The sequence below is a fragment of the Vombatus ursinus genome, unplaced genomic scaffold, assembly GCF_900497805.2.
Source record: "Vombatus ursinus unplaced genomic scaffold, bare-nosed wombat genome assembly UNPS02014779.1, whole genome shotgun sequence".
NCBI classification, from domain to species: Eukaryota; Metazoa; Chordata; class Mammalia; order Diprotodontia; family Vombatidae; genus Vombatus; species Vombatus ursinus.
In genome coordinates this window covers 58,138,104-58,155,484 of record NW_020954557.1, presented here as the reverse complement: position 1 = coordinate 58,155,484, position 17,381 = coordinate 58,138,104, and the positions used below count along the sequence as shown (strand labels likewise).

Genomic DNA, 17,381 nt, shown 5'->3' with positions numbered 1-17,381 from the left:
AAAAAAAAATGCTGTTTCTATGAGGAAATTCTCTTCAGTTGAGGTTTTTCTTGCATCAAGTGAAAAAAAAAAAATGACTTCCTTAAAATAACTCCAGAATCACTATCAGCTCTTAAGTATCTATTGATCACAAAGCACAGATCAAATGAATAATCAAGTGCTTTAAGGTTTATAAAGCATTTACATACACTATCTTCTTTTGATCCTCCCAACAACTCAATTTAGTAAGTAGTGGATATTGTTATCCTCATTTTACAGATGAAGGGACTAAATTCCAAGGGAGGTAGAAACTGCAGAGGAAATTGAAGGTAACAAAACAAAACAAAACAAAAAAACAGAGCTTGGATTTGGGAGAACCCAGAGCTTCAGACTCTAAGTTTAGTATTGTTTCTGCTACGCTAAAGAAAAATCAAATTAATTTTTTAAAAAATTTAATCAAAGGTTTTAACTTATACCCCAAGACTAAAAAAAAAAAGCTAAAAGTATGACTAATTAATGACAGACCCATAGAATTCTGGCATAATATTACTCTAATCAGGTCAAGAATCATGGGGTTGGGGGTAGGGAGAAAGTCTATATCTTTGTGATACAGCTTAAGGTTAGGTGTCTAAAAATATAAATGGGTGGGAGATTATGGGTGTGGGACCTTGAATATCTGATATCTTGGTTGTTGATATCTTGGTTAGTTTTCATCTATCCTCCTCTTTTTAAAAATGAAAGATAAATAATAAAGAAGAGGAAGGGAAAGGATACTGGGAAATGTGTCTGATAAGAAAACAAAAGATAACAATAAAATTTATTTTAATTAATATATAGCATAAATTTTATAATTAATATAAAGCAAATTTTAAAACGGAAGTTTTAAAAAAAAATCCTGACAGGTGGCCATCCAGCCTCTGCCTGAATTATACTAAATCTCATTTCTTTCCATTCCTCATTCATCCTTTGGTGACAGCATTAGTGACCAGTAAAATAGCCAAAGGCAGGCAGCAAGCAGGAAGAAAAAAGGAAAATACCTATGAACTACATAATCACCCCTCTAAATAATCACTAGACAAATAGAATTATTAAATTTGATTCTTCCACTAAAACTAACCAATCCCAACTTTTAGAATAATTGATCACAAGCACTATTTTACAACCAGAAGGCATACATTTAAATGGATAATATAATGAAGACTGAAAAGAAATCATGTTAGAAAATGTAACCATATCATTTTCTTGTTTCATTTCTTTAAATGCTCTCTAGCATTTCTATATCATCCTTAAAGTGCTAACACTGAATGTAGTATCTGAACATGAAAATGACTGATGCCAAGCACAAGAAAAGATTTATTTCCCATTCTTGTTTCTAATACTTTTGTAACCTAACAAATAGCTTATTAGACTAAATTAAGGAATAGGTCAGCTATAAATAAGACAATTCTCATGGAGCCAAAAATCAGTCAGACTTCTGAGCAACCAGTTATATCCTGGAATCAAATCAAGCACAGTTGTACCCTGGAGGCAGATCTTCAAAGTAACTTACAGGCAGATCTGAACCTTATCCAAAGAGAGGAGACATTAAACATGATTGTACCTCATAACATCTTCTCTTTCTGATATGATTTGTCTTTTCTGAACGTTGAGGGTAAAATGGGTGATAGTCTCATTTATTCTGTTTTTGAGTGGTGAGAAAAACTCCCAATATGGGTAGAGAAAACTAGGCCAATTAGTTAGCTAAGTGATTAAGTAGAAATGTAGGTAAAACACCAAAAGCCTGACTGCAATCAAGATAGTGATGCTTGAATTACGGAATGGAAGAATGAGGGTTCAGCATGCCCAGGTGAGTTAATCTTCAATTGCCAATGTTATTTGGGGTGAAAGTACCATACTCTTTTGAGTTGGGTGAATAAGCATCATCTGTGGGGACACAGGCTCCAGGCTCTTAGAACCATGGGGTCTAGTTTAGATCTGGGGAACTTGGCATCACATAACCTGAAGTCAAATTTCAACTATACTCTAAATATTTTGTGACCCTGGGTAAGCAATTTCATTTTCTGCATCTGTAAAATAAAGCTGGTTCTAACTCTAAATCTATTATTGTATGCTTCTAAATTGGGGTACCCCCCAATTCATCCTAGGCAGTTTCTTTTATATACATCCCTAGCTGAATATTACTTATCCTACCCTTTACTTTGCATATACTCAGACACTTTAAAGGATTTAGCATCCCATTGAGATTGCTAATCCTTCCAATCCAATACAAGAAGCATTGATTGGTACCTTGTGCAAGGCACTTAACATAGACACTGGAGATACAAAGACAATATGGATTTCACCAATACGAATCAAAACACAGCCATTTCATTGTATCAAATGAGATCTTTGTCCTTGTCTCCCCTGGTGAATCTACCCAATGCATTAGGAACTTGTGTCTAATATGCCAGCAATCTACCCAATTTACTCTTCTTTTCTCTAAGTCTTTAGTATTTCATATGAAAAATACTCTGGATGTCCATCCTTTAACTCTTATTAAAAAAAATGTAGAAAAATAATTCTTGAATATTAAAGTAGCAGCAGAAGTAAGACTGGAAAGGGATGAGGTTTTTAAGATTGTGGCCCAGAATATGATGGCAGTTATAGAGGGCAAAGAGTGTTAAGAGGAGGAGACCTCTGAGGTATTTTGAGGAGCTATATGTTTCAATGCTTTAAAAAAAAAACAACTGCAAATAATTCTGTGTTTACAAGAAGCCAAATCACTATGACACTATATGATGCTTAGATGAACCTTCACTTTCAGGCCACCATATTTAAAGTATCACTACTACTCCATAGGATTCCAGTTTTATACAAATGGTGGTTGATACATTCAAGGTAAGTCCCCATGATTTAATGACCAAAAAATTCATTAACCTCTGTAGAAGTCTTGCAACAGACATCCTCTTTTCACAAGTAATAGGCAAGCTAAAACCTTTAACATTACTCAGAAAGATAAATACTTAATTAGTCACTGAAATGTCCTGTGTTATCAATGACTAATGATACTTAAATATTAATATTTTTAAAGTACATCACAGCATAATGTATATAGGTATCACATAAAAGCTTGCAAAGACTAAAAAGTGTTTGCTTTTACATGATAATTTATGCCTAAAACCACAAGTATAATTTTTGGATGCTATTCAGGCTTCAAAAAGTAATCATCTACAATATTATAAAATGATTCACTACAACCAAGAAATTAAGAAAATTAAGGTCAAATTGTACATAAAGAAAAAGGAGGATGACTTGAAGCATGAATTATTAATTTAGTATATTTAATGTTTTTTCACAGTCAACTGACATTTCAAACCAGCTATTTGACTTCTCAAATCCAAGATTTTGATTTTGTAAATGTCTGAAGGGGCTTTAAGAGTTGACAGATATTTATACTTTCCTCAAAGTAACAAAGAACAATTGTTAAATACTTACTGTTTGTCAGCACTATACTATTAAAAAACTCCACAAATCAGATTATAACATGTAAGCAACAATTACAAAATTACACACAGGTCAAATTTAATTACAAAAAAATTCTATTATATTTTGCCACAAATATAGAAATCCAATGACCTTATAAAACAAATAAATTAGGAGGTACAAATGCCTACCTGTTTATACCACTATCCTTCTAGTGATGTTACATGGTTATAAATCAAGAAACATTATAGTCTATGAAGAATCAAAACTGTAAACAACCAGAAAGGTGATACAGTGATAAATAGTGTTATAATATGTTGTATGACATTTCCAACAATTCCACATAACAGTGTAAAAGGTATGTGAGAGGTAAATGATCAGAGAAGAGGAAGGCTGGTCCTGCATTGGCAAGAAGAGATAATATGGAAAGCTTGAGTGCTATGATAGTACCTACCCAATGTTACAAATGTTACAAAGTTTAAGAGAAAGCTTGCAGTGCACTGAGTTAGCTATGGATGCCTTTTGGGAGAATACAGGTAACCACATAGAAAAGAATGAATATGTTGTTAGAGAAAGTACTCACATCAATGACATCACAAATCTACTAAATTACGGAAGTATTTCCCATTAACACATAAGAAAACACTGAATGGTGACAAGGAATCATAGTCAAGTGAAAAAGTACTAGAGACTATTGCATTTTTGCAATGAAGTCTGGAGATTCTTGTATTGTAGTCTGACAATATTTGTTTAACCATGGGCATAGCATAAGATTTTCAGCTTGATATATGATCTTAGAGATCGCCAAATCTAACTCCCTCATCTTACAGATCAGATATACTGAGGCTCTTTGAGGTTAAGTGACTTTCCCAAAATCAGAGTGAGAAATCTTGAATCCAAGCCTTCTGACTCAAAATTTCAAGGTGTATGTTACCTCTCAGGGCCTCTCACCTATAAAATGAAGAGGTTAGATATTCTGTAAGGTCCCTTCTAGCTCTATCATTGTATGGTGCTGCAGTACTATTGTCTAGAATATTCCTTTAATTGGTGACTTTTCCTTGTCAGACAGTACGGGGAAGTGGGAAAGAAGTATGAACTTAGAAGCTGTGGAAACAGTTTAAAGCTGGAAAGAACCACAGAGTTCACCTAATCCAACCCTTCATTTTAGAGATAAAGAAACTAAGGCCTAGATAAAATACTAATTTAGCTGCAGGGCTTACATTTCAAATGGAAGGTCTTCTGATGTGAAATCCAGCATTCTTTTCACAAATCATGCTGCTATGAATATTTTGGACTGTAGTTTCTCTCTTTGACTTCTTTGATGTATATTATCAGCAGTGAGATCACTGGGTCAAAAGCTAAGGGCAGTTTAGTCACTATTCTTGCATAATGCCAAATTGAAATTCAGAAAGGTTGGAACATTTCACAGCTCCACCAACAGCTGTCTTTCCATAGTGCCTCCACATATTGACTGCTTCCATCTTCCTTCATTTTTACCAGCTTGCATGGAGTGCAACAAAACCTCAAAAATTTTTTAATTTGTATCTCTTATTAATTGACTCAGGACATGTTTTCATTCAATCAATTAAAACAAGTAATTTTTAAAAATACTGTGCCTATCCTTTAACTACTTATCATATTTGTGATAGTTCCCTATATATTTTGGATATCATACTTTTATTTGTGATATTTCATCCAAATATTTCCCACTCTATTTCTATTTCAGTTCTGTCTTGATCATTGATTTTATTCATGCAAAAATGTATCTATTTTATCTTTTATGACTCTTCTATCCCTTGTTTGGTTAAGAACCCTCTCCTCGGTCATAGTGAGAAAGACACCTCATCTTTATTCTCTTATATTTTCTTGTGGCATGACATTTTTATATCCAGGTGCATTTTAAGTTGCCATATAATGCTAGATATTGGTTTAAGCTTCATTTTTGCAGTTATTTCTAGTTTTCCCAATAGTTCTGATCAAAAAGGAAATTCTTCTCCCAGTAGTTTATGTTCTTGGGTTTAGATCAAACACTGGAAAAATTTTCAACTGATTAACTAATCTATTCCTCATAACTAATTTTCTGGCTTTTTTTCTTTTTAACCAGTATGAAATATTTTTGATGGCTACTGATTTTTAATACAGTTTAAGGCCTGATAATGCTATGAGTAGCACACTTTTTGAAATGGAGAAACATCTCTTTGGAACTCTGGTTTTTTTTTTTAAGTTCTTCAAAAAGGAATGAATAAAAAATAGCATTTCTAACATTTCTCAGTTTTAATGGAAGCATCTTGGCTGGCAAATTCCTTCATAGATTGTGAAGACATTTATTATTCACCAACAAGCAATGTATTTCCATGCCACACTATAGTCTCATGATTAGATTGGTCTTTCTTTAGTGACACCTATGCTTTTTTGGGTCCAATGTGTTTCTTGCAGGGAATGGGAACTCATGTGTCCCCATCCTGAAACCTCATGGCGATGCATGTCTGTGTAGCACAATGGCATGAATGTATTTGTGGAAAAACATAATAAACACATTATTTGCTAATATTTTCAAGAAATAGAAGACTAATAAAACCCTGAGAAATTAGTATATTAGCTCACTGAGAAGTTCTCATTTAAATCAAAGAATCAGAAGTGTGCTGTATTATATCAAGAGAATACAACATGAAAAACAATGGCATCTTTTCATATTTAGTTTTTTAAAGCACAGTAATCAGAGTCTGGCCTGTAGCTATAAGAACATTCCTCCTCAGAATAAAAGTAAATAAGATGCAAAGGGCATTTTTACATAGCTGTAGAAAACATCCATCAGAATTCTCCATTCCCTAATGAAAAAAAAAATTCCCTTTCAGGATCTTCGATTTGAAGTCATTACACAGTCTGGATTTGGAATCAAAGGATGTAGATTAGAAATCAGTCACTTAACTTCAATGAGGCTTCAGTCTCTTTATCTGGAAAATGAGGGTATTAGACTAGCTGATCTTTTATGGTCTCTTCCAGTTCTAAATCCTACGTCCAGGATTATTTTGGCTTTTGTGTAAATAACAGATTGGAAAAAAGAGAGACTTCAGGGAGAGAAACAATTACATTAGTCCACGTAAGTGGTGATGAGAGACTGAACCAGAGTATGACGTGGAGTAGAGAACAGACTCATACAACAACCTTTGTAGAGGTAAAATCAGTAAGACTTGGTAACCTTGTACAGAGAAGGAGAATGATAAATTTGGGATGACTTTACATAACAGAGGTTCTAAATCTAGGTGGGAAGTTGGTGGTGCCATCAATGGAAATAGAGAAGTTAAAAGAAACCATAGGTTTAGTTTAAGGGAAAGATAAGTTCAGTTCAAACCATGTTTGCTTGAGGTGTTTGAGGAGTTTGAGGTGCTGGCAGAAGGAAGTTTCCTGAGTTCTCACTGAATTTATCTGGGACAGAAGAGTGAGCCTCCTTAGATTTGTCAAAGCTAATGATTGCTACCCACTTCTAGTGATTCACAGGGGGATGAATAATACAAATAATGAGTGCTTACTAAATTGGCAGAGTTGTGAAGGGATATAAAGATGAGCGAGATACTATCCTTGCCCTTATCCTGCTCATGTGTAGAAATAGATTTTAGGGAGAAGTTAGGGTTGACTGAACAGATTTGATAGTTATCTGTGAAGAGATGATTTTTGAACCCATGGAACCAAATGAGATAACTTTCTAAAGAACATGTAGAGAGAAAATTCAATTCAACATTTACTAAGTACCTACTACATGCAAAGCACTGGGATAAAGATAAAAAGACAAAAATGAAACAGTCCTTAACTCAGTAAGCTTACATTTTACTCAGAGGACATAATGTACACACAACATCATTTCAAAAGTAAAGAGCAATAATAGCTGTTGGGATCAAAAAAGGCCTCAAGATTGGAGGTGGCACCTGAGATGTTCTTTGAAGGAAGACAACGATTATAAAAAGTGAAGGTAAAGAGTACATTCAGACTTTTAGTAAAACCTGAGCAAATGCAAAGAAGCAGGAGATGGTATATTATGAATATCAAGCAACTAGAATAGCTGGTTTGGCTAGAACACAGAGCAAGTCAAAGAAAGTAATAAAAAATAAGTCTAGAAAAGTAGATAGGAACCAGCCTGAAGAGGACTTTAAATGCAAAGCTGAGATCTTAAGCAAGAAGGAGCTACTCAAGGTTTTGGAGTAGGGGAATGATTTGGTCAGATTTGTGTTTTAAGAATTTAAATATAGCAGCAAGATGAAGGATGGATTAGGGAGGAGAGGAAGGAAGGGACTAATAAAGAAGCCTTTGTAAATCTAAGTGTGAGGTGATGAGTGCCTGACGTAAGTGACCACTGTGTGAGTATTATAGATACAATAGAGATAGACTCAACTGGACTTGTCAACTAATTGGACAGAGGGAATAAAGGAAGAAGAACTTAGAGGCTCTGAAATTACATGGTTGAGAAATTGGTCATACCATCCATGGAAACAGGGAAGTTGGGATGAGGGACAAGCTTAATGGAGGAGTGGGGAAAGGGAAGAAGGAAGAAAGAAAGGAAGGAAAGAAAGAAGGGAGATAAAGAAAGAAGGAAAGATAGGAAGGAAGGGAGAGACAGAGGAAGGAAGGAAGAAAGGAAGGAAGGACATAGGCTTGGATGTGTTAAGTTTAAGTGTTGGCTTAATGAAGTCTTCTCTCATCAGACATAGTGATGAGGGAAGATTACTGCAAGGTTGTATAATTAGAAAGATGGTGGTCATGGCTAACAAAAACAGACTATATACTTATCATCTAAAGAACAGCCCAAGTTCAGCACAACCCACTGATAGGTTAGGTATCAGATTGATGAATTTTTATCCAACCATAATAATCCTGGAAGACTATTTAGTAAGTTGTAGAGGGGTTGTGATACATGCCAATATAAGAAACAAGCACATCAACCAAATCACACATTATCTGATGTATTGCAGTAACTTAACATTTACACAGTGGATCCTGTGACTTCCATCACTAGAGGTATACCCTCTCTGATAATACAGATTACAACTCATCTATATCATCTTATTGGTATCCTACATAAATTCTCCACAGGAAGACAATGAATTCTTCACATTGAATAAATGCCAGCAGGCGTCCTGTTACCTAATACTATTACCAGATAACCAGTTCTTTTCCAGTCTTATGTCTCCTTGATGCTCTCTATTACATACTGTTTCTTGTACAACTCTTCGTTGGAAACATTTTGCAGCCCAATCTTGCCCACCACGTACCTCTCTACTGGAGTAAAACTCAACTTTAATTCTTCAGAGTCTAAGGTAATTAACTCAACCACACAGCATCATTGGAAGAATACTGATGTTAAAGAGATTGGCCTTTATTTCAGAGAGATCCTTGGGATCATTAAAAAATATTATGTAATTTCCCAGATGGAGTCGTTTATGTGAAGATAATCATATTGATGGATTAGCTGTTTGGGTTGTCCTTCCAACTACCTAACAGTCTGGACAATACGTATTCTTTACTAACTTGTTCTTATTTTTCTACAGTTAGGTCAAATTCTTTATGTAACTATGGATCTCACTTAGGAAGCTCATAATATCCCAAAGCTTGATGAAATCAACACAATGCCATCTATAAGCAAGAGCACCTCATCATCTAAGCAGCACAATGGACAAAGGGCTAGATTTGAAGTTAGGAAAGATCCGAGCTCAAATCCTGCCTCAGACACTTACTTTGTGACCATGAGCAAGTTTGTCTGCTTATAACCTGTCTGCCTCAGTTGCTTCTTCTGTAAGATGGGAAGAGTCCTTATTCTCAAGGGTGGTTGTGAGAATCAAATGAAATAATATATGTAAAATGCTTCACAAACCTTAAAGTGTGATGTGTTAGCTTTATTATATTATCAACATCATGATCACCTATAGGGACTCTTCCTTCCGTTTTGGTCTCTACACCAGATATCTTCTATTCCAGCTGAAAACATCTCTGACAAGCACATATTCCTCTTTTTGCCTCTCTCTAATAATTAGAGGCTCATTGAACAAAATTATTATAGGAAAGCTCTTGATGGAAAAGAGCTGTGCTGTATAGACCATATTTTTATATACTGAATTAGATACCATTTTTATAGTCTATATTTTATAGTAGATTGTAAGACCTGTCAGTCTTTTGTGACTACAAAGATGTGATATGCTATGGAAAAACATTTGCAACAGCTCCCTTTCCTCTTCTCAATCCCTCATCAAAGATAACCTTGGCATACGTATAAATTAGTAGGAATGAATAAATAGGCATTTAAAATAGTAGTTATTGGTCACTTGATTTTGGAAATAACAAGATCCATGATTTTCCCAAGCTTTTTGTGTCCTCTTTCAGAAATCTCAAAAATTGAGAGATTTCTTTAATTAGTGTGTGATCCTGGGCAAGCCCTCTGTTTTCTCAACTATAAAAATGACCAAGTTGGACTAAATCTCTCAGACTTTTTTTCAACATAATTATGCTGACTACAAGCCCAGTGTTCTTTCCACTACATCATCTTAACTATTGCATTGCATTCTATGTTATAGCTACTTGTGTGCATATCTTCTCTTCCCAAGAAGATTCTAAACATCTTGAGGACAGGAACAGATTCTGATTCATTTTTATAGCCCTCTATAGGCTCGAATATCATAGCATAGATGACCAGGCGGTGGTTAACACTGTCAGGTAGACCTGAGTTCAAATTCTGCCTCTTGCTCTTACTGGCTAAAACGCCATGGGTCAATCACTTACTCTCAGGGTCTGATTCTTCAAATGTAAAATGAAGACAATGCGTAATACCTACTTCACTGGGTTGTTGTGAAGCTCAAATAAAATTATATATGCAAAACACTTTCCAAACTGTAAAGTGATATATAAATGCTAATAATAGTAATTATTACAATGGATAAAACTAGAAGGATGTTACCAGATCCTTGATAAATGCCAAGTATCAAAGACTACTTGGACTAAGTGGTATTTTAAGTCATAATTTCATTTGTTCTGTTTTTAAAAATGTTCAATATCATCCCAACTCCAGGAAAACTTCCTTCCTTGATATTATTTTAAAATGTACCAAAAAGATATAAATTGTGTAAGGGAAGGATTCTCTACAGTTGAAACTTTAAAAACAAACCCCTGTCAAATATCTGTAGATGTCTGAGGAGGGGAAAATGAAGCTTTCCTTTATGAGTAATACAAAAAAACCTAAATTGCTGAAATCCAAACTGACAAAATGGGAAAATTCAGGAGAAAAGGAATAAAAATATTATGTAATAAGCAAAACTGTCAAAATATAAGCAACTATAAAATATACGCATAACTTCTGTCAGTGATTGCTATTGTTCTTTCTTCCCAGATAATTCAACTTTTAGCTTAAAATTAGCCATAATTAGTGGCCGAAATATTTGACTCTTTCTCCCTAGATACCAGAAACTCTCATTTGGTGGGGACTGTAGGGTTATATTGTAAAATAAGAACACAACAGTTTGGTTGTTTGTTTTTTAAAGTATTGTGGAGGCAAGCATTTATATATGAGTGACAGAGTAGAAAGACTGTAGAATTAGGAGACAGACGCAAGTTTTCTTCTTGGCTTTGCCACTAATTTCAGGAAACAGTGTGACTATGACTTCAGGAAACTCATCTAATGTTTCTGTGTCTTATCTTCCTCATCTATGAAATCAAGAGGTTGGATGAGATGATCTCTAAGGACCCTGCCAGCTCCTAATATTCTATTCTATTCTAAGGGGCAGGAAAAATGACTCATTTCAAGGAGATTTGACTATTGTCTTACTCTTCACATTCACAAGTCTTGGGCAAGGAGGATTCCTACTTTCAGACCCTGTTTTTAGGTACTACAACTTCTTGGAGACTATTGATCACCACAAAACAAAATACATGTTCTACTTCAGCTAAGGGCACATATATTGTTTCACTAGTCTCTCTAGACTTCAAGGGAAATCATCCAAACAACTTGCAGAGGTGAAAACAAGTAAAGGCTAGATCTTTACTAGGCAGCAAACAAAACAGAGCAGCACAAAGCCAGGAAATGTAATGACTGCATGTAAACACAACCCTACTTAAAAAAAATAGTTCTTGACTTAAAAGGTAGAAAAATATTTTGAAAATACATTAATTTTCCCCTCTAATAAATAGGTTCCAAGGAAGAAAACAGATTACAATGATTAATAGAAAAAGATTTCCCGGAGAAGTTATCCCGAGAAGCATACATTTTCTGGATGTCAAGAATAAAGAAGTAGGAAATTTACATGTCATAAGTTGGGTCTGACCTCACACATTCCATACTCTTTTGTCTAGTTGCAGGCAGAGAACATTGGACTAAGATAACTGAGGTTTTACCCATGTATTTGTTCAAGTCATTAAATTTCTTTGACTCAATTTCTACACTAATTATGACAATGACTATCTTCTCCCTATTTCACCTATGTAGCTATGAAGATCAATTTATTATCAAAGTTTCTTGGAAGAAAAGCATTACATAAATCAAAGGTACCACACTGTTATTTGCAATATTTCAGTTAACTCAGTGATTTGGAAATGCATTCTAGGTTACACAGACAAATGAGAAATAGAATATAACATTAAAAAAAAAATCCTGGCCAGGCCTTAAGCAATTTGGCTCAGAAATCATTTCAAGAGTCATAGAATTACCCACGTATGGTGATCCAATGTGGACATTTAGCCCAGGGGTATGGGGGAGGAGGGTAAGCCAAACCCTAGATTTTTTTTTAAAGAAAGAAATGTGTTAAATTAGTGAAGAAGAGTATGGAAAATTTAGTGAGATGCCAAAGAGGCACTTGGCAGAAAAAATGGGGAAGCACTAAGACAGAATTCTGTTCTTTCCTAATGGCTGCAGCTAGGCATTTTCAAATCATGATTCCTTCCTCATCCGTTTTTAAAGAACTATTTAACACAAATTGCTTACAAAATGAAAATAGAATTTGACTATAAAACTTTATATGGAAAAATCAGCTTTATGTTTATCATGTTTAATTTTTAATCTATCATCTTGCCTTCTTGGGGAAAAAACAACAAAATGGAATTGTCTAGCAATATTCATATAAATATACCTATGTGCAAGCTTAATCTTAAAACTTTAACAAAACAATACATAAATTTCATTAACAGAAGTGCATGAAAAAGATGTTAATCAACAGCTTTGTATGTCATTCTCTGAACAAGGCCAAACACTGAATCACTGTTAAAATTCCTCACGTGCAGCTACACCCAGTTAATCTGCTTGAAAGCAGCAAAGTATGTAAATCTACTTAAACTGGTGAGATAAACATTTTTCTCATTAAATGTTAACAACATGGAACTAGAACCACTGTTGGTCAGCAAATGTATCTCTCCTCTCTCCCCATATGAAATTGCCCACCCCCCAATAAACCCAGATACTCCAAAACTCTGGCTAAAATAATTCAAAAGGAGAACTGCAGCAAGCTACTTTTTTAGAAAAATCCTTTTCAACAAAACAAACAACAAAAAACTTGGACCACCCCTCATCCCCATCTATGAACTATTTCATGAAAATCAGCAGCAAAAGAGGGAACTCACTGGCAGAAGGTAGTCAGGTAGTAATTGCAAAGAAAAGAAAGCATGGTGATTTTCATTTTTATATTTTGAAATGCAAGACCATAATCTCCTCCCCCCCAATGAAAATACCTTATTTTTACAGACCATTATATACTAGCATGAAGAGTTTGGGATTTAGGGGTTGGGGGAATGGAGAACAGTTGCTCCCACACAGAGAACATATATTGTACCCACACAAAATTATTGAATATTCTATGACAGCTGTGATACGAATATACTGTAAGACAGCACCCTCATGTTTCTCAACTGAGACTTAAACTGCATTCGGCCTTTGTCTAGTCATTACCCACTGAGCTACCACTTATATCAAGGGATTCTAAGTTTGACTAGAGCCCAGTAGGCGTATTTCTAAGGTGTTCATCTGCCTGTGATGCAGGAAAATCCTGTTTAACGCTGATGACTTCAGAGATCAGAGCTCACTCCTGTTTCTCTATACTAGAGGGGAAAAAAAGTCAGACACCACCCACCTATATCTAGTTGGCTCCTCCATATCCTCCTTGGCAACATGACAGGGTTTAAAAAAAAGAAATAGGACTACTTTATTCAAGGAAATATTGCTTTGCCAACAATAATTCCAACAAACCACGTCAAGCTACAAATATCACCACTTCACCCAATCACTTTCTTTTTCTTCCACTTTCTCTTCTTTAAAAAAAAAAAGATCACTAGACTGAAGTTACTTAAATATTCTCAAATTGTGTCTTAATATCAGATTATAAGACTAATTATATGTGTGTATACATATAAATATGTGGCACTGATGTTTCAGAATCCATTCATTTTAATTTCAAATGTAATTTTAATTATACCTTAAACTCAACTTTTTCCTCTCACAAATGTTTCCAAAAAAATCAGAAAAGATAACTTGCTCTAAAAATTTTTAACTTCTAGATTAAACTCAAACTACATTATCTGACTGGGAGATTTCCTATTCTTTCTAAAATGAACAAATTAGGATGAAATTAAGTTCTCCAACTTAATCACACTACAAAATCATTCACCAGACTACACACATTGAGTGAGCCTGAGTTAAAATGAGATCACAAAGTCACTCGTGGTAACCAGGTCCCTATGTAGGAAGTGTGCTTTCACCACACAACAGCTAAATACTAACAAAAGAAACCTTTGAGTCAAATACCACTGGTACCCGGGGTCTTGTGTCTGTATAATGCCTACACATTCATTTCTTTCTTTGCCTATAGAAAAAAAAAGAAAGTCTGTTTGTTTTTCTGATTCAGTCAGCCTTTTTAGCTCTTTGAATCTAAGGAGTGCCCTGTGAAAAGAAGAGCATCTTATCAGTGTGCTCCAGACCAGCAGGCTATCTCCCATCCACACACAAAACCTACAGCCCCTTACAGTAAAAGGCCTGGCCCTCGCCCTTTTTCCCTCATTTCACAGCTAACACCCTGCAGTGCCCTGACAACAAATAAATGAATACACAAGGCCCTACAGTTCCTTACATAATTAACCATCTTTTCAGGTAGCCTGAGGTGGGCGGGAAGGGGAGGGAGGAGGAGAGGCTTTGTAGTAAATTGGTTTCATTTATGAAGTTTATGGAAGTGTGGCCAATGCAGACATCTATTCTAAGCTAGTTCACATTAAGTATGCTTTTTATGTGTATCCTAAACTTTTATTTTGAAAGTTTCAACCAAGATCCAAACTTATATTTATGGATATATCAGTCTTCATTTCATAGTTATTAGCCCAGGCAAAAGTTTTCTTGATTTCAAAATCAGAGTTTTGCCTTCGTAAGGGTATAGCAGGGTTCCTTAGTCCTCCATTCTAAAGTGAAAGCTAATAAGAGACAACTCAACAAAACCGGTACTTTAAAACTGTAAAAGTCCTTGGTTTACCAAAATTAAGACTTATTTTCAAATTCTCTCAGAGTCTAAAGGAAACAGTAATTTGAGAATAAAAATGGACTAAAAAATCAATAATCCCTTGAAAGCTTGCAGTAAAGTTAGTAGGCATTTTTGCCATTAGTTATGATGTATCTACCCTTAATGGAGCCAAAGTCCACATCGAAGGATGTGATTCTTTTGTATCAGTATTGGGATAATAACTTAATTGATTTGCCTCAGTTGTTAAGGTTAGACCTAAGAGGTTTATTGTCGAAAAAAAAAATAGCTGCTCGGTGTTTTTGTTTTTCAACTAGCATCTTGCCACAGACCTCTAATCAGTTTAACCTTTTATAAACAGAGAACTGCACATTAAAAAAAAATAATAAAGCTAAGTTTTGATTGTTGCTCCTGCCTTTCTGAAAGATTTGTCATGACATGGCTTCAATAATCATTGGGGGAAAAAAAGGATTGGGGAAAACAAAACAAAACAAACAAACAAACAAAAAAGCACAAAAAAGGCAGCCACCCATGATGAGCTCGCAAAGCTTTTTTCCTCTCCTTTTGCAGCCCTTCTTTTCCCTCCCGCACAAGATTTTGATCTAACCACTAAATTGCCTTTGGAGCTCAATCTGTTAAAAGAATAAAGTATGAAACTATATTAAAATAGGAAAACGCATGTGTATGACTCAGTCTTATCCAAAGTATCTCTTCAATCAAAATGTCACCGGATTTCCCTTTGCTACTGAAGAACTGAAAACCTAAGAAATCGACGGTCTAAGTTTCCCTTTTTCTCGGTGTCCCCTTCACCACTACCCACCCCCCCAAATAATCTCCTTGGTTTTCCTTGTTTCGTGAGAAATTAAAACAGGCAGTTTGAAGTTTCAGTTGAAGATTTCCAACGAATGGGACAACCGGACTCCCTTTTATTAAAACACACACACATACACATACATATACACGCTCGCGCGCGCGCGCACACGCACGCACACGCACACACACACACACACACACAAACACAATACATACACAACACACTGGAAAACTTGTTGCAACGCTAAGCAAACCCAAACCTGGCCCAGCCTCGTCTCGCCTCCCCTCTCCTCCCTTTCTACACCTCCTCTTCCTTTTCCTCCTCCTCCTCTTACACCCCACCCTACCCAGCTAGTCCCCAGGGCGGCGGGGGAGGGGGGGGGCCGTGAGGAGAGGGGGTGAGTTTGCATCCCCGCCGCTAAGGTCATCCAGTTGAAGTCGCCTGACCTACGGCCCATCTCAGCCGCCGCCACCGACTCCTTTACAGACAAGGTCACCACGCCAACCCGGGTTCTTTTTATGAGCTTCGAAGGATAAAGGGTTCAGCTGTTCCCCGGCTCCAAAAGCTGCCCCTTTTGCAAAACTAAGTCCCGGCGTCCCCAACGCGCCAACAACCCCCACCCCCAACCTTCAGTACTCATTCTTCCCCACCCCGACTCTCCGACAGCCCGCGCCGCCCACCTCTTACCTGCTTCCGAAACGGGGTTCGGCTGGTGCCACTGCCCCCCGGGTTCCCGCTGCTATTGGGAAAAATCATTGCCTGAAGCCTTGGAGGGCGGGGGGAGGGGGAGCTGGTGGCAGGGTGCAAGGATGGGGGAGGGGGCAACTTTGGAAGCCACTAGTTCCGAGGCTAGTCCTGGGGAAACTCCCTTTCGCTGGACTGCAGGCGTCGGGGCCGGGGCTGGGCTGGGCTAGGCTGGGACTGCTTGCTGCTGCTGCCGCTGCCGCTGCCGCTGCCGCTGCCGCCGCCGCTGCTGCTCCTGCGGGCGCCGCGGTGCTGACTTCTCCTGTCCCCTCCTCCTCCTCCTCCTCTTCCAGCACCTCCTCCTCCTCCTCCTCCTGAACTCGGCTAAAAGTCAGGGGAAATGCCCCCGTCCCCTCCCCCTGCGGCTCCTCTCCCTCCTGCAGCCTCTTCCTCCTGCTGGGCTCCGAGAGCAGCACTGGGCGGGAGAGGCTGTAGAAGCAGCAGCAGCCGCTCTGCCTGCCATGGAAGGGAGTTAGTTCATTGATCAGAAGACAGGGGAGACTTTCCAGGCGGCAGCAGCAGCGCCGCCACCGGTCCCACCTACCACAGCCTCAACCACCGCCCAGAGAGGGCGCCGAGCTCGGGGAAGAGGTGGGGGGTGGGGGGAAGTGGGTGGAGCAGGAGAGCCCAGTGCCTCTTCCAGGCACCTCTGGCTCCTCCGCCGCGCCAGCCACAGCAGGCTCTATGGCCACAGCTCCAAGAGACCCGAGTCCCTAGGCTACATACAGCGCAGCCTGCGCTGTTCCCCTGGGTCAGCGTTCTGGGAGCCCGGAGACCAGAAAGAGCTGCTGGCGGCCCCTGCCCTGGTGCAATGGTTGGGTCTGGCTCCCCGCATACCGCACATTCCTAGGTGTAGCCGGCCCCCCCTTCTCTTTTTTTTCCCCCTCCCTCTTTCTCTCTCCCCTCCCTAAGCACCA

General features: G+C 37.5%; 1 protein-coding gene across 2 annotated transcripts in view; it reads right to left on the bottom strand.

Annotated features, from left to right (window-relative positions):
• RBMS1 (RNA binding motif single stranded interacting protein 1) overlaps window positions 1-17,381 on the bottom strand; it is a 255,087-nt gene that overhangs the window by 161,237 nt on the left and 76,469 nt on the right. The window contains exon 1 of one of the 2 annotated variants that reach the window (XM_027865729.1): window positions 16,408-16,666. The exons of the other annotated variant lie outside the window; for it this stretch is intronic. Coding sequence (XP_027721530.1) covers window positions 16,408-16,476 — 69 coding nt within the window. The 5' untranslated portion in view covers window positions 16,477-16,666. Of the gene's footprint in view, window positions 1-16,407; window positions 16,667-17,381 lie in introns of those variants that run through there. 2 annotated transcript variants of the gene reach the window in all.